The sequence below is a fragment of the Canis lupus genome, chromosome 21 (assembly GCF_003254725.2).
Source record: "Canis lupus dingo isolate Sandy chromosome 21, ASM325472v2, whole genome shotgun sequence".
NCBI classification, from domain to species: domain Eukaryota; kingdom Metazoa; phylum Chordata; class Mammalia; order Carnivora; family Canidae; genus Canis; species Canis lupus.
Genome location: NC_064263.1, coordinates 32,183,239 through 32,201,564, shown reverse-complemented (window position 1 = coordinate 32,201,564; position 18,326 = coordinate 32,183,239). Strand labels below are relative to the sequence as shown.

General features: G+C 44.8%; 1 protein-coding gene across 4 annotated transcripts in view; it reads left to right on the top strand.

The window, feature by feature from the left end:
- Positions 1 to 8,537: 8,537 nt before the first annotated feature.
- RIC3 (RIC3 acetylcholine receptor chaperone) overlaps positions 8,538 to 18,326 on the top strand; it is a 52,026-nt gene continuing 42,237 nt past the window's right edge. The window contains exons 1-2 of one of the 4 annotated variants that reach the window (XM_049098761.1): positions 8,538 to 8,641; positions 9,028 to 9,229. In XM_049098761.1, coding sequence (XP_048954718.1) covers positions 8,624 to 8,641; positions 9,028 to 9,229 — 220 coding nt within the window. In that variant the 5' untranslated portion in view covers positions 8,538 to 8,623. The remainder of the gene's footprint in view (positions 8,642 to 9,027; positions 9,230 to 18,326) is intronic. The other 3 variants (XM_035704205.2, XM_049098759.1, XM_049098760.1) reach the window with 3 other exon arrangements.

Genomic DNA, 18,326 nt, shown 5'->3' with positions numbered 1-18,326 from the left:
AAGCCAAACATGAGAAAGTGGATGATCAATCATTCAATGGAAATCTGTTCCCACTTCATTTACCCAATTGTGGTTTTCAGCTGCTATATAATATGCACGTAACTTATTTCCAGCCAGTTTAGAAGCCTTTTTAAAGCACTTTATCTGTAGAATCTATACGTCGTCATCTTCACTCATCCATTCAAAGAATATTTATTGACAGCAGGCACTGTCCTAGGTACTAGGGAAGCAGAAGTAAGCAAAACGGACCAAATTCCCTTCCCTCATGCAGCTTATACTCCAAAGGAGAGAAACAGGAGAGAAACCAAAGTAATAAGCTATAGAAGATGATAAGTGTTGCTATAGAATGTATGTTTGTGCCCCTCCAAAATTCATATGTTGAAGCCTAATCCCCAATGTAATGGTATTTGGAGGTAGAGCCTTTGTGAAGTGATTAAGTCATGAAGGTGATGAGCCTCATGATTAAGTCATGAACTCTTATGAAAGAGACCCTAGAGAGTTCCCTTGCCTCTTCCACTGTGGACACTGGAAGAAGATGGCCTTCCATAAACCAGGAAGCAGGCTCTCACCAGACACCAAATCTACTGGTGTACTGTTCTTAGATTACAGCCTCCAGAATTATGAGAAATAAAGTTCTGTTGTTGATAAGCCACCCATCTATGGTACTTTGTTATAGCAGCCTGAACTGGTTAAGACAAGTGCCATGGAGAAAAATAAAGTAGGGCATGCAGATAAAGGAGTGCTTCACCTTGCATAGGTTGGCCAGGGAAGGTCTCACTGAGTATGGTGATATTTGAGGAAAGACTTGAAGGAGGTGAGGGGTTGGGCCATACCAATGTTTGGGGCAAGAGCATCCCAGGCAGAGGACACAATTGCAAGGACACAAGGTGGCGCTGCCCAGGCCTGTGTGAGTGTGAGAAGGAGGCCAACGTGGCTGCAGCTGGAAGCAGAGACATCCCAGGAGATGTGTCCAGAAAGGCGAAGACACCTGTATATACAAACTCTGGCTGCTTTGGGACCCTAAACCACATAATAGTAGGATTCAATCCTTCCTTCTGCCCCTTTCCCTTCCAGGATTGCTGTCTTCCAGTGCATTTGGGAGAAGCAGCCTTTGTCCCAAGTACATTCTTACCAAACATGCAGCAGCCAGCCTCTCTGCTTTCACCCAGCCACCCCACAGCCTTCCATGCACATTGTTTTTTGTAACCTTGGTCTTTGGGATTAGCATTCTCTACTGATTCAATGCTGCTCCCTCAGGCCTGGTGTTAGGAGGTGAGAAAAGCTGGAACCAATCCCCTCCCATATTCCCTAGCACCAATGGCACCACCCATTGCATGTCACAGGCTTTTCTAGAGGCTGGAGGAAACCATCAGAGGAATGCAGTGCAGGAGGAAAGCCTGACTATCACCTTACTGAACCCATAGCCCATTAAGCATCTCTTATCACAGGGAGCTCCTTCCTGGTTGACTCTCTAAGAGGCATGTTCCTCCGCAAACCACGAGCCTTCAAACCCTTGCTGTCTTTCCTAGTCCCTCATTGTCAAACTCCTGTCTCTGAGCCTCCAGAAATTTCAAACTTTACAACATAACAGCCTCTCATTGAAGGAAAACATCACTTTAATTTACTCCGAAAAGCCCCTTGTCTCATTGTCTTAACCTCAACCCAGTCCAGATGACCCTTCTCGGCCTTGCTGGGCCAGAAGATTCCTAGAAGCATTTTCCTGTGCCAAGATAAGTCTTCCACCATCCCTAGGATACAGAAACATCTCTTGGAATAGAAAAGCTTCCACTAGTCTTTCCTCCACCCTCTTCAGTAACTAAAACCCATATTCATTATATAAGTACTTAGTCCTAAGGCAAAGACTGGCGTGGCTTTCCCAGCAACCAGGGCACTGACAGACACAAAACTGCCTGGTTCTCCAGTTTTCACCATCTTGATCCCCCTGCAGGAAGAAAATAGTCGTTATCAAAAAGGCAATTGTCATTCTCCCTCTTTAGAAAAATTCCCATTAAAGATAAAGCAAATTTTAATTAGATTAAGTATCCAATTACTGTAATTACATTTTTTAAAAATTCACATCATGAAGATGACCCTTTTTAAAAGGGTTACAGGAATAATTAGTGTATTCATATTAACCAAAATGTATTGGATAATATTTATACCCAGAAGACAAAGTACATTACACACATTTCACCTTTGGGGAAAGCTTGCAAATGTTTTGGCAGTGGTATGAATATTTATAGGCAAGAGTGTGCTTTAGCAAGATTATGTGAGGAAGCATTTAAATGCTCACCAATTTTTACCCAGGGGTAAAGTATACAGAAAATGTAGCTCAGAGATTATGGATATGCAAAGTGTGACTTAGGCAGGGAATTTCTATCAGTTTGCTTAATTAATTGGAGCCAAAGACTATTTCTTCTCATTTGAGGCAGAAAGGCCCAAGGTATCCAACTGTGACTTCTCTCTGCTTGGCATCCGCTGGGGGCAGGGGCCAGTGAGGAGAGGTGGTATGAGAGTGGTAAGGACACTCTTACCTTGACCATACTCCACCCAGAAACCTGGGTCCTCATGCCCCCAGCCTCTGCCCACCCATTCCCAGTGTGGGAAAGCTTTAGCATGACAAATAGGGGCCTTAGAGAAGCTTCCTCCCAATAGGTTTGCTCCTGAAACTGTCTCCCCTTTTCTGATTCTGGTTTTCTTCCTGTTACCTGCTTTGAGCTGTAGCTACGGCTGTTGTTTTGTGTTACACCCAATTGCCTTCCAGGCTCCATCACATCTGGTAACTCAGGGAGGGGAGGCAGCACAAAATCCATTTCACAGGTGAGAAAACTGGGGCCCCAGACCTTGGAGCAACCCCCAGAACCATGCCACAGAGCTGGCCTCCTGAGGGATCTCTGCAGGCACTGCCCCAAGGCCTGTATGGTCTCAGCTCTGCCTCTCCGGAGGCTGCTGTGGCAGCCACCAACTGCAGGAACATCCCACCTCTGCTGCTACCTAGGACCATTAAAAGGCACCCCAGGCATTGCTGTTTACTCTCACAGATAACTTCCTAACCAAAGTCAGGCATGGGTAGGTCTGACTGAGGAAGTGGTCATAGACCTCTACCTAGTGGCAAGGGGGAGTATAGTTTGTTGGATTCTACACTGAGAATGTGAGGTTCTTGATGTGGACAGCATCAAAGAAGGAATATTCAGGGCACCTGGGTGGCTCAATGGTTGAGCGTCTGCCTTCAGCTTAGGTTGTGATCCCGGGGTCCTAAGATTGAGTCCTGCATCAAGCTCCCTGCAGGGAGCCTGCTTCTACCTCTGCCTATGTCTCTGCATCTCTCTGTCTCTCATGAATAGATGAATGAAATCTTAAAAAAAATAAAAAAATAAAAAGGTATTCAAAATATTTTGGACATCCACAATTAACAGGTGTTTATCACATTTCCTTCATCCTCGATGGAAATTCACCCTTCTTTCAAGGCCTAGGTCCAGTATTTGCTCTGGGTCTATCCTGCGCCATCTCCTTCCTTCCTTCTTTAGCTTCTTCAATCTGGTCTAGGAGTTACAGGCCATGCTCCCTTATGCTCAGTGTTCTGGATATTTGGGTCTTAATTTCCTGTGAACCAGCCCAATTTCCTGCCTATATTAAGGGTCCATGACTCTTTTTTTCTTTTTAAAGATTTTATTTATTTATTCATGAGAGAGAGAGAGAGAGAGAGAGAGAGGCAGACACAGGCAGAGGGAGAAGCAGCCTCCATGCAGGGAGCCCGAAGTGGGACTTGATCCCGGATCTCCAGGATCACTCCCTGGGCTGAAGGCAGCGCTAAACTGCTGAGCCACTGGGGATGCTCAGTGTCCATGACTCTTGACTATAGTTCCTTTGGGCTCGTCTTTAAATCTGTTCTCAGAGACCAAGGTGCATCCTTGGAATCTCCTCTGGGATGGAGAAGCTTCAGTCACAGGGGGAATCTAATTGGAAATGTGAACCAATTGGATGTTGAGTATGGTCAGGATGGGGAGTGGGGATGGGGGAAGAAGGAGAGAGAAAAAGAGGGAGCAAGGGATAGATTTATTTTAAGGAATTGGCTGATGTGATTATAGAAGTTGGGCAAGTCCAAAATCTTCAGGGTGGGCTGACAGACTTGAGAGATCCGGGAAGAGCCAATTCTGCAGCTCAAGTCAGAAGACCTCCTGCTACAGAATTCTTTCTAACCTAGAAGAGATGAGTCTTTTGTTCTGTGCGGGAACTTCAGCTGATTGGGTGAGGCCCATCCACATTATGGAGGGCAATCTGCTTTACTCAAATTCCACAGATTTAATCTCATCAGAAAATGGCACCCTCATAGAAACATCCAGAATAATGTATGACCACATATCTGGGTGCTGTGGCCTAGTCAAGTTGAAAACATAAAATTAACTATCATGGTCACTAGGAGATTTGGTGGATGAGGTAGAGTGACCTATGGTAGGCAAAATCAGTGACTTGTTGAAATGAGACTCTCTGGGGTAACTTTTTTTTTAAGCCATGTCTTTTTAAATTGAAATATAAATATAGAATATTGAAATTGACATAGAGCATATTAGTTTTTATTTTGTATTTTTAAAAAGATTTCATTTATTTATTCATGAGAGACACAGAGAGAGAGACACAGAGAGAGAGAGACACAGAGAGAGAGACAGAGAGACATAGGCAGAGGGAGAAGCAGGCTCCTGTGGGGAACCTGATGCAGGACTCAATATCAGGACCCCGGGATCATGACCTCAGCCAAAGGCATATACTGAGCCAGGCAGGTGCCCCAGCATATTAGTTTTTAAAAAGAACACATTAGTTTCAGGTGTGCAACATGATTCAATATTTGCATGTATTATAAAATGCTGACCAAAATAAGTCTAGTTAACATCTAACACTACATTTTTTTTTCTTTTTTTTTTTTTAAAGATTTTATTTATTTATTTGAGAGAGAGATCATGAGCAGGGGGGGAAGGGCAGAAGGAGAAGCAGACTCCCCACTGAGCAGGAAGCCCAACATGGAGATCCATCCCAGGACCATGGGATCATGACTTGACCTGAAGGCAGATGCCTAACTGACTGAGCCACCCACGTGCCCTACAAGCTTTTTCTTACAATGAGAACTTTTAGGATCTCATAACAACTTTCAAATATACAACACATTATTATTAACTATAGTCACTATGCTGTACATTATATCCCCAGGACTTATTTATTTTTATAACTGGTATTTTATATATCTTCTGGGGTGACTGTCAAGGAAACTCTATTGATTCCTAGGAAAATGTATAGTTCTTGGAGCAGTGGCAAAATCGATGTGTGTGTGTGTGAAACCAGCAGCCTCATACTTCAGTAAGAACCTACCGTGAATCAGTTCTGTGCTCAGTCTTGTTATGGAAAGAAGCTATAACCCTATCCTCTTGGGGTTCCCACCCAGATTAAAAGACCCAACAAACCTATAAACCCATAATAAACAATGTCCACAGCAATTCAATGAAAGGAGAATTGGCATGAGCTGGACCTGCAGAGCTTCCTGGAAGGGGTTCAGGTTTATTTGGGCCTTCTGTCTTAGGCAACGTCAGCTGTGAAAGGAGTGGAGGGAAGGACTTTATTGGCAGCAGCTGCAGGTCAGTGGCTCCAGCTGTAGGCCCTCATGGGCCTCATATCAGGGTGCCCTGCTGGTCATTAAAAGGCAGAGTAGAAATAGATTCCAAGGAGAAGGAGACAAATAGAGGTCTTTCTCTTCTTTGGTGTTTAAGGCTGGAAGAGCCTTTCTCTGCTTCCTACTGCACACTAGAGAAAGGCAGGTTCTCTGTTTTGGGTCTTGTGATCCATGAGCAGTTTGTTTCTGGGCTGAAATTGAATGCCAAGATAAGTGGAACAAAGGTAAATTAGGAATGTTGGGAAGGCGACTAGCATAGGGAGAATGCCAGCAACATGGGGGAAAGCTTCGAGGGGGCAATTTACAGGTTTCACTGCAATGGGATGGCAGACAAGAGGAATAAAGGTCTATTTGAGTATAGAACAATAAAAAAATATAATGAGATTAAGCATTTAATGATTAAGGGCAGGCGTTTATTCAGAGTCTTGTATTATCATCAATGCATTTCCGTATGTAAAGGACTTAGGAGTATGCTAAGGAGAACCTGCCACCACCGCTACAACTGGTCTCAAAACAAGCAAACACAAGACCTACCACTCCTTACAAGAGCATGCCTTCTGATTGTTCATTACACCTTCTGTTTCTGTCACCTTCTAACTTCTCAGTAAGTCTTTATTCAAGATTTTAACACTCAGATCCCATCTTCTTTCATACCCCATTTCTGTCCTCATAGTTGGAACTTCAACATAATGGTGTAATCTAGATTTCCTCGTGTGGCATCTCCTCACTCTATGTGAGCACTCTTGCTAATCTTATCTTCTCCCAGACTTCACTTACTATTGAAGGGCCGATTGCTTCCATATTTGCAGCCCACACATCTCTTGTGAGTTTCAGACCCCTATATCCAACTGGATAGCCGTACCTGGATATTTCATGGGACACAAATCTAACTACTCAAAATCTGAACTCCTTGTCATTCTCACAAACCTGATTCTTCTGTTCTCAAAATGCTGCTATATGGAATCAGTGCCTATCCAGTCACCCAAGCCAGAATTTCAGGGGTCATCACAGTTTTTTCTGCACCTCTTAGAAGCCATATCCCATCAGTCACCACCTCCATGAGCTGCACCTGTTGTCCATGAGTCCAGAGCTTTACTCTCTGATTCCAGAGAGTAAAACTGCTGGTTAAGAGGGCTCTAGAGTAAGCATGCCTGGGTTCAAATAATAGCTTTCAATTGATACTACGTGATTGTTGGGGGGTTACTTAAGCTGTTTCTTGGTTTTCTCATCTGTAAAATGAGTATAATGCTTCATAAAATTGTTAGAATTAACTGTTATGTAAAATACCTGGAATACATAGTAAGTACTCAATAACCTTTGGTGATGCTGATGATATCAACAATGATGATGCCCGAGCAATGCTGGTAGGGGCAACCACCCAGCTGCAATAATTGAGGAACAAGAGTTGGAGGATAGCATCTGCTTCTTTTATTATTATTTATGACAGTACACATACACAGAGAGAGAGAGAGAGGGCAGAGAGAGAAGCAGGCTCCATGCACCGAGAGCCCGACGTGGGACTCGATCCCGGGTCTCCAGGATCGCGCCCTGGGCCAAAGGCAGGTGCCAAACCGCTGCGCCACCCAGGGATCCCAGCATCTGCTTCTTAACTAGATTTTCAGCCCATCCTTTATTCAGTCTCACATCTCTGCCTTTAAAGGAACTCTATGCCTCCAATTCTTAAGACCTCCTAGGTTCTGAGGGGCAAATTAGTTTGCCTTTTCTGGGCTTTCCCTCAGTAGGTAACTCCACTTTTTATGCTCTACACCTGCACTGCCCAGTATGGTACCCACTAGTCACATGTGGCTATTGAGCCATTGAAATGTGACTGGTGAGTGCTATACATGTTGAAATAATATTTCGGATATATTAGGTTAAATAAGATGTATTAAATGAATGTCTCTCCTTTTTCACTTTTCATGTGGCTAGTGGGAAATTTTAAATTACATATGTGACTGTCATTGTTGGATAATGTTGCATCTTACTGTTGACCTTTCTTGTCTGCTGTTATTTTCACTCCTTCTCCTTAGTCTGCTAGTGGATACCCTTTCATTTTCATTTTTTTGTGAGGTGTCTGGAAAAGGAAAGATAAATGGGTGTGTTTCATCTGCCATGTTGAACTGTAAGTTATACCCAGGCTTCTCACACTCTCGCTCCTGCTTGTATTTGTAGTCTTACCACTTTCTACCCTGTCACCAACCCTACGGCCCAGCCAAAATGAATCACTTGTAATCTTTGGAGGACACAGGGGCTTTCATGCCTTTGCTTTCTTTGCATCCTTTGAGTAACTCCTCCCACCTGTCTAGTGACTTATTCTTCAAAATCTCAAATTTCACCTACTTTCAGGAGCTTTTTCTTGACCTACCTCTCCTTCCAGTTGAGCTGACTGCTCCAGAGTTCAGAATATTTCCTGCATTTTCTTTATTATTTTTATTTTTAAAAAGATTTTATTTATTTATTCATGAGAGAGAGAGAGAGAGAGAGGCCGAGACACAGGCAGAGGGAGAAGCAGGCTCCATGCACCGGGAGCCCGACGTGGGACTCGATCCCGGGTCTCCAGGATCAGGCCCTGGGCCAAAGGCAGGCGCTAAACGTCTGGGCCACCCAGGCTGCCCCGCCTTCTCCTGTTCAGATACCTCCCTGCCCCGTAGGAAACTCCCTCTTCTTCATCAGACCCTGTAGGGCCATTTCTGGATTTGATGCATCGAAGGAACTAAACGTTTATTATTTAATGTCCATAAAATAAAGACCGGAAGGACGGGCTGTGGGAATACGGAGGGAGGCGAGGGCTGTCTGGAGAGGTTTCGTGAAGTTAGTATTTTTCATTTCTTCCGAGTTTCCCGCCGGGGGAGGCGGCCTTGGGAGTTCCCGGGGGAGGGAACAGGACGAGCCCAGCTTCCCTGGAGGCGAGGACTACGCCAGGGCAAGGGCAGATGCTCCGCCTGCACGCGGCTCTGTGAAGACATGGCTCAGGGCCCCGAGGTCCTGGAAAGAAGTTTGAGGGCTGGGCTGGGGAGGAGAGGAGGTGTTCGCGAAAGGCTTCGGGCCCAGGCGCGAGGTCACGGCGCGCGCGGTTTGGCGGGGGAGGGGGGGGGGCTGGCTGCGGGGGGCGGGGGGCGGGCGGGCAGGGGAGCGCACGCGTGGTCTGGGGGCGCGGCGGGCAGCGCCGCCAGCGGGTGGGGGAAGCGGCGGCACCGGGGGCACCACCTTCAGCAGCTCGGCGCGGGGAGCGAGGAGCTTCCAGGCGGCCCAGACCCCAGGGCGCGCGCAGCGGGTGGGGGCGGGGCGAACGGAGGCCGCGGCCGCGGTCGCGGTCGCGGTGCGGGGGGCCTCACGCGCTTGTCCCTCGCGCGTCGCCGTCCGCGCAGCTCGCAGTTCGGCCGCCGGCGCAGTGGTTCCGGTTCCGGTTGCGGCGGGCGTCGGCACCTGCGGCGAGGGCGGCGGCCATGGCGTACTCCACCGTGCGGAGGGTGGCCCTGGCCTCGGGGCTCGTGCTGGCCGTGTCGCTGCTGCTGCCCAAGGCCTTCCTGTCTCGCGGAAAGCGGCAGGAGCCGCCACCTGCGCTGGAAGGTAGGCGGCGGCTAGCTAGGTCCCCGTCAGCGTACGGAGAGCGCTGCTGCTCCCGGGCGGGGGCCCTCGAGGTCTCCTCCACCGTGGGGGGGGGGGGGGGCTGGGAGAGCCGCGACGACTCAGACCCCCCTCGGCAGGGAGGGCGGCGATGCCGGCGCGCGCGTGCGTGGTGCCCGGGCGCCCTCCGGGTGGCCCCCACGCCTGCCTCGTGCGCAGCCCATCCCCTCCCTGGCTTCACTCCGCTGCCCGCTCTGTTCAGGCGCTTTGGGCCGGGTCCGGAGGGCTCCCACTTGGATTCCCCTCTCCGGGGTTCCCCGATGCCTCGTGCCGGGCTTTTTTTTTTTTTTTTTTTTTGTATGAAGCGAAGTCTATTGGCCTTGGTATTGGTTAACCTCGAGTCATTGTGTACTTCCAGCGCCCCCACTTAAGGCTTTATTTTTTTAATGCCTTTTAAAATAGAAGATTTTTAACTCCAGTTTCAATTACTGAGATGAACAGACTGCTACGTTTCCTTCCCCCCCGTACTTAAGTGTTTGCCAGTCCTTTGTTACCGTGTGGTTGTGTACGCGGTGTTCACGAATCCACCCTGTTGGCGCGCTCAGGGGCTTTTACATAAGGAGTCCAAAGGGATGGGTGTCCAGGCCGAAAGAAGGAACTAGAGCAATTCCGTGTAGCTCCTGAAGTTCCACGGGTAACTTTCGCCTGTAAATTGTCTCTGATAATGACCCTTGCGGATGGTTTTACGGCCTCCAAGCGCTTCCACTAATGTTCAGCACGTTGATGATTGGACAGCTCCTGTCGCGCTGAATCCGCCTCCCTGTGATTCGTGCGCACCGACTCTAGTCCCCTCTCTTGCGCGTCGTAGATAGGAGTCCTGTAGATGCAAGGCACCAAGCTCTAGGGATAGAGGGCAGATTGAACCCAGAATTCTCTTGATCAAAACTTTATGCTTGGAAAACTACCTGGAAGAGACTTCTAAAAAATGTGGGGTTTTTATTTTCTTTCTTATTACAAAACGCCAAAGGTTTTACTCGTTTTGTCTAATTGATATCGTCTTGTCTGCCTTGAAGATTAATTCATGATGACCTTAACAGTGAAGATTTTTTTTTAAAACAGTATTTTACTGAATTGAATTCCATTATGCTGACTTATCTTTTTTTTTTTTTTTTTTTAAAGATTTTATTCACGAGAGACAGAGAAAGAGAGAGAAAGGCAGAGACACAGGCAGAGGGAGAAGCAGGCTCCATGCAGGGAGCCCGATGTGGGACTCGATCCTGGGACTCGATCCTGGGACTCCAGGATGATGTCCTGGGCTGAAGGCAGGCGCTAAACCGCTGAGCCACCCAGGGATCCCCTATGCTGAATTATCTAAGCTTTATTGAATGTGCATGGGAGATACTCTTCTGAATGTTGTATGGAGATTAAATGTGGCACTTTCCCTTGAGAACTCAAGAGTTGATATTCAATGTTCTCGTCTTACAATCTTTGCACTTTCTGTCCTTGTTCTTGTTCTTCCCTCAGCTTCCTTCTGGTTACTCAAGTTTCTGATCAGCTGTAACCTCAGAGAGATTGTCCCTACAGACCCTAGCTAACTTCACCCTCCTCCTTCCCTATTCCTTCATGTTGCGTTTCCCTTCTTGAAGGAATTACTATATGATATGAAATGTTCTTATTTTTTTCTCTTTCTACCTTTGAGAATAGAAGTTTCATGAGGGCAGGGACTTGGTCTAGTTTTCCACTGTTTCTTGAGCACCTGTCTAAAATGGCAGTCGACAGATATTTTTAAATGAATAATTTAAGCTTATGAAGCTATTAGTATTGGGAATTCTCTTTTTGCATTAGTTACCAAAGGAATATAATCTAGGCAAAAACTTCTCTTGTATGGTATATTTCAGTAACTGAAATTTTGCTAACTAAACTCTTCATCCTTGGATGAACCTAGAAGGTGTTATGCTAAGTGAAATAAGTCCGACAGAGAAAGACAAATACTATGTGATCTCATTTATGTGTGGCATCTAAAAAATAAATGAGCAAACAAAAACAGACTCATAAATATGGAGAACTGATGGTTACCAAATGGGAGGTGTGGTGGGGGAATGGGCAAAATGGGTGAAGAGGAGTGGGAGATACAGGCTTCCAGTTATGAAATTAATAAATCACAGGGATGAAAGCACAACATAGGGAGTATATGGTGTTGTCATAACGTTATATGGTGATAGATGGTAGCTGTACTTATTGTGAGCATAATAATGTATAGAGCTGTAGAATTACTATGTTATACATTTAAATCTAAGGTAACATTGTATGCCAAGTATCTTCAATAAAAACAAATTACTTGGGGATCCCTGGGTGGCTCAGCGGTTTAGCGCCTGCCTTTGGCCAGGGGCGCGATCCTGGAGTCCGGGGATCGGGTCCCACATCGGGCTCCCCGCATAGAGCCTGCTTCTCCCTCCTCCTGTGTCTCTGCCTGCCTCTCTCTCTCTCTCTCTCTATCATAAATAGATAAATAAATAAATCTTTAAAAAAAAAACAAATTGCTTAAAATCCCTGGGCTGGTATGCTGACATTTTAAAAGTAGTGATTCCTAGCCTTTTTGGGGTTATTTACCCGTTTGAGAATCTGATGAAAGTTATGGAGTTTCTCCCTAGAAAAATTCACATACCATTTATGCTGACATTCAGAGTTTGAGTATCAATTCAGAGAATTCACATAACCCGAAACCCTTGTTTTGGAGAAAGAGACAGCCTCAGTTACTTGAAAATTCTTGAAATCTGTCATTGTAACTTTCATTTCTGCCCATTGGAATATGTGAAACAACTACAGTCCCTTTTCCACATGACAGTTGTTAAGACGTTCTTTTAGTAAATACTTATGATGTATTCACATAGTATATACACAGTATACAGATAACCAAGGATTCTAAGAAAAATGAACCAAATCTTGCCTGAGATTCATAGTTTAGTAGAGGAAAACTGACAGTAAGTGTGTGTCAGTTGCATGTACTCAAAGTCCTTGCAGGGAACAATGGGGACTCATGGTTAGAACAGTCAGTTTTATTTATTTTTTTTTTTTTGAACAGTCAGTTTTAAAGGGGACAAGAAAAGTGTCCTAGAGCAGGAGAGTCTTTTTTTCCTCCCTAACAACTTTCTTGAGATATAATTCACATACAGGTCACCTGCTTAAAGTGTACAGTTCAGTGGAATCTGTTATATTCAGATTTGTGCAACCATCACCACAGTCAATGTTAGAACATTTCCCTCATGAAATCCCGATATTCTTTAGCCATCACCCTCCAAACTGCCCCACCCCCTTCAGCCCTAGGTAACCACTAGTCTACTTTCTGTCAATATAAGTTTTTCTGTCCCAGAAATTTCATATAAATGGAATCATAGGACATATGATCTTTTGTGACTAGCTTCTCTTGCTCTGTATGTTTTCAAGACTCATCCATGTTGTAGCATGTATTAGTGCTTCATTACTTTTTTTTAAAGATTTATTTTAGAGTGAGAGAGAGTGAGAGGGAGGAGCAGAGAAGAAGAAAGAAGCCCAGGCCAACTCCATGCTGAGTGCAGAGCCTGGGTACGGTGCTCGACCCAGGGCTCAGTCTCATGACACTGAGATAATGACCTAAGCCAAGACCAAGAATTGGATACCTAACCAGCCACGCCACCCAGGCATCCCAGTACTTCATTACTTTTTTATAGCTGAATAATATTCCATTGTGTGGATATACCATCCTTTATTCATTCATCTGTTGATGGACATTTGGATTGTTTATATTTTTTATTATGCATAATGCTATTACAATTTGAATACAAACTTATGTAGACATGTTTTCATTTTTCTCGGGTGTATACATTTCGGAAATATGAGCATTTTAGTGGCTGGAATGAAGAGTGAAATTTCTAGGTCATGTGATTACTCTATATTTAACCTTTTGAGGAACTGCTAGACTGTTTTTCTTTTTTTCTTTAATTTTTATTTACTTACGAGAGTCACACACACACAGAGAGGGAGAGAGGCAGAGACATAGGCAGAGGGAGAAGCAGGCACCATGCACTGGGAGCCCGACGTGGGATTCGATCCCGGGTCTCCAGGATCGCGCCCTGGGCCAAAGGCAGGCGCTAAACCGCTGCGCCACCCAGGGATCCCTAGACTGTTTTTCAAAGTGGCTGCACCATTTAACATTCCTACCAGCAGTGTATAAGCGTTCCAGTTGCTCTACATCTTGCCAACACCTATTGCCTGCCTTTTTGATCATAGCTATCTGAGTGGGTATGAAGTGACACCTCATTGTGGTTTTATTTGCATTTCCCTGATGACTACTGTCCTTGGCTGCTTCTTGTGTGTGTATTGGCTAATTGTATATCACTTTTGGAGAAGTATCTTCAGATCTTGTGCCCATTTTTAAATTGGGTTACTTTTTATTGTTGAGTTTATTGTTTATTAAGAGTTCTCCAGATAAGTCTCTATTCAGGTACATAATTTACAAATATTTTCTTGCATTTAGTGGGTTGTCTTCGTTTTCATGCTGGTGTCCTTTAAAAATTTTTTTTCATTGTGGTGAGAGAGGAGACCAGAGATGTTGGCAGGGGCCAAACTGTGAGGAACTGTTTTTCCCTCTCATACTTAAGGAGGTTGTAACTCTGGGAAATGAACAAGGGGTAGTGGAAGGGGGAGGTGGACCCAGTCCAGGGATGACTGGGTAATGGACACTGAGGGGGGCACTTGGCGGGATGAGCATTGGATGTTAGGCTGTATGTTGGAAAATTCCACTCCAATAAAAAAAAATTAAAAAAAATACTTAAGAAAAAAAAATACTTAAGGAGGTTGGATTTTATTCTAAAGGTAGAAGAGGCCATTGTAAGTTGGTAAGTAGAAGAGAACCATCCAGTGTGGTTTTAGAAAAGACATCCTGGCAGCAGTATAGGAGATGCATTGTGAGGATTTCTTTACAGTGAAGATACTTACAGTACTCCAGTTGGGAACACAGGAGCATCATTAAGTCAGTGTTGTTGAGCTCATCAGTTAGGATCTTCATGACAAATGGCAGAAGATTTAACCTCAATGGCCTTATGACAAAAAAGGGATGCATTGCTTTGTATAAATGAAAAGACCCTGTGTTAGAATTGGCCTTCAGTGTTGTTTAATCCAGAGCTTCCCAATCTCATCTGGGCTCCAGCTCTGATTTTCTGTGTTCATTTAACTTCCTAGTTCCAGGCAGCCCTGGTGGCTCCAGAGGTTTAGCACCGTCTTCAGCCTGGGGCGTGATCCCGCATCAGTCTTCCTGCCTGGAGCCTGCTTCTCCCTCTGCCTATGACTGCCTATGTCTCTGCCCCCCACGCCCCTCTGTGTGTGTGTCTCATGAATAAATAAAATCTTTTAAAAAACAAACTTCCCAGTTCCTTCTCAAGTTGGCTCTGTCCTCTGACTGCTCTCTCAGGATAGCAACAATGGTTGCAACAGTACAAGACATCACTTCTCACATTCCATGGTTCAGAGAAGGAGCATATCTTTTCTTTTAAACTCTTCCTTCACTCCCACCTCATTCTTATCCACCCTGCACCCCTACCCCCTTATTCTTCCCTAGTAGTTCCAGCTAACTTATCCATGCATCTTAATAGCTTGAACTAAGTTACTTGCAGTGTTTTGGGTAGAAAGAATATGCTGATTAATCACTCTGAAGTTGATAATGATTCCCAAAGGGATATGGGGGTACTGGAGGAAGGAGAGCAGGGGGGCTGTCTTCATTGGGTAAGAACAATTTTTTTTAAAGATTTTATTTATTCATTGATGAGAGACAGAGAGAGAGAGAGAGAGAGAGAGAGAGGCAGAGACACAGGCAGAGGGAGAAGCAGGCTCCATGCAGGGAGCCCAACGTGGAAATTGATCCTGGGTCTCCAGGATCAGGCTCTAGGCTGAAGGTGGCACTAAACCGCTGAGCCACCTGGGCTGCCCGGGTAAGAACAATTTTAAGAGCTATTTTTATTATATTTCTCTGGTATTATTTTCATATTTAATGATTTGAGATGTATTTAACATTGTCAGAAATTTCAGTTTTAAGAGCCATTTCTTTAGGATTTGAGAGTGCACGTGTGTGTGTGTGTGTGTGTGTGTGTGTGCACATGCATGAGTGGGGGGAAGAGCAGAGGGAGAGGGAGGCTCCATGCTAAGAGTGGAGCCTGACACAAGGCCCCATCTCATGGCCCTGAGATAGTGAGCTGAAACCAAGAGTTGGATGCTTAACCAACTGAGTTATCCAGGTACCCCATGTGAGCCATTTTTAAGAAGAATTGGAAGGTGAAGGGGAGGGAGACATCTTGGATTAGTCTCAGGTTATTGGCTTAGGTGAGTAGGCAGTTGGTAATGCCCTTCATCACAATAGGAATGGAGGAACAGTAGATCAAAGGGAAAATGGTGAGTTCAGGAATGAAGACTAGCAGCATGTCCCTTTCTTCGGTCTTTTTTCTTTGTTGACTTCTCTAGGAGTTCATCCATTCCTCCTATGACCTAGTTTCAAGTATCTCAACACAGCCTTCTTAGAAGGCAGATGATAGCAAGTGGAAGCCTATTAGATCATGAAAGAGCAACCTGATGCCTCCCCCATCCTCCTTTTAAAAATTCTCTACTTCTTTTTGTGCATCTTGAGGATTACTTTAGATAATTTGCATTTTACTTACTGACCTTGTGATATATTAGAATCCTAAGCTGACTTTTTTTTTTTTTTTTTTTTTTTTTTTGCTGCTCATCTAGGTTTTGTCCATTTTGTACTTTTCACTTGTTTTGGAGCATAGGTGGGGGGAAGTTTAGCAATCAGCCTCAATTTCTGCACTTAGTCTCTCTCTCACAGCTGCAGACACAACAGAAGGTGGGGGATTCTTCTTTTGTGGCCAGTGAAAAGGCTTGGTTGCTGGAACTGCGGGGGTGCTGGTGTGTGGGGTTATCTTTCACTCTCTCCAGCACAGGATTCACTTTGAATTGGTGCTGGTTTTTGCTGGGGTGTTTACAGAATATGGTGGGGCTGGAGACTCTTTACAGAGACGTCTGCCAACGTTGTGCAGGGGAAGCTGGTGCCGTGTACATGGTGCTAGCAAAATAGGTGGAGAGCGTTTATGCTGGTTTTTCCAAGTGTCTGGCTTTCTAGGTTTAGGGAAGGGAAGAGAAATGGCGCTTGCCAGCACTTTTGTTGTTGAAGTATCCTGAAGATTCCTGCGCCTCCAGCACGTTTTGAGAGTAGTAAATACATCTTCTTCACATATACCTCAGACACTTTTCAAACTTGTTTCTATGCTGTGTTTAAAGTCGGGTTATTTATTATGCTTTAGGGTGAGGACTCCGTTTCCTATCTCCCTTCAGCTCTCTTGAGTTAAGCCCAGTTGATTTTTTTTTTCTAAGTACCCACAGTTAAACCCTGCTGATTTTTAAAGCCAAATAAGCCCCACTGATTTTTTTTTTCAAAGCCAGATAGATGTTAATGGGGACTCATCTTCCCAGTGTGGGTCCCCATAGCCTGGGGTGGGGTGTGATCCTCTAACGTCTCTAAGGATGTTTGTGGCATCTTTCCATTTGTGGTTAGTCCTATCTGGGTTTGTTTCCCAATCTCTGCTCTGTGCCTCCGCCCTTTATCTTTGTGGCTTTGCTCCTCAATTTCTCCCTAGGATTAAATGTGGAAGCACTGTTCTGCCAGTTCTTGGGCATTTTCAAAGTTAGTAGCACAGTTACAGCTGTTATTTCCATGTGCATGGATGAGTTAAGTTCAGGATTCACCTACTTTGCCATCTTCCTCACAATCTCCTGAAGAATCCTTCTTAGAATCTAGCCCAAGAGCTATACAGTGTGCTCACTTCTTTGTAGTTGAAAAGTCCACCATCCACCTTTTGCAAACTGGAACAATAGTCAGCTATTCCACTCTTTAAAATTTTCCTCTATCAACATAATTTCTTAAAATTTTAGTTTAATGACCTTTCTTGCAAGTTTTCCAGTGAGAGTAGAAATTATTTGGTGGATGGACTTATCCTCCTCACCCATCTGGGACTTTATATTTGTCCTTAGGATTGCTGATTCTCTTTCATTTAACCCAAAATTCATTCCCTTTGATAGACAGTATGGAAGCAGAATAGAAGTTCAGAAATTCTGCTTCCTTAGCATTACATTTTATAATCCGGTAAATCCCCCACCCCCTTTTTTTACTCTAAAAATACCCCTTTTGCTTTGGCTAGCCTTTTTGTAAATCTTAATTTATTTTGGACCTTGGCCTCAAGTGGTTCTTCCAAGTCTTGCCACTCATTCACTTATGTGTCGTTTTGTTCATCTTTTCTTTTTTAGAGGAGCTACCTGTACATCTGCTTCCCCCCACTCCGCCTTTCCTACCTGCTTGACAATTTTTGAAATGCCCAAGCAATACTGCATTTTAAGAGCTTTCCTCTTAAAAAGTGTTTCATGCCATGGGGCTATTTTCAGAACTTAATTCTGCCTTTCTGGAGCCTGTGCCACACAACCCCTACCTTGATGCCACAAATACTAAGTTGGCACGGTCCCTTTCTCCTATCGTTCTCTTCATTACACAAACCAGTTTTTTCTTTGGCCAAAGTAGCAATTCCCCTACTCTTACCATATATACCTGTGTAATGTGGAAATACCAGCATATGAGATGAGGAACTTGTCAGCCATTCCAAAGTTAGCTTACTGAGACTTTGGACAGGTGCCAGAGTAGGTGAAGCCTTCCAAGATGACAATTGTATGCTGCTTCTGTGCTTGAGTCAGCTTCAGGATAGCCCTGGTCAGCACTTCCATAGCTGGATCCTGTAGTGCTTCCACGATAATGTGATATCTGGCGTCTCTCCTCCTGATCCTACCTGCCCATATTTTCCAGTGAGTGGCTTACTTTGAGTATTATAGGTAGTGTTCCTTATGAGTACCTTCCCAGTGGCCCCATTCCTCTGAAATAGCTCAGACTTATGTCACCACGTTCTCCTCAGGTGAGTTCTGCCCACTGGGTCTTGAGCTATCTGAGATATGGAAATATATACTCCTATATGTATAGTTATGTGTCCATATATGTGTGTGTGTTTGTGTGTGTGACACATATACGTAATTC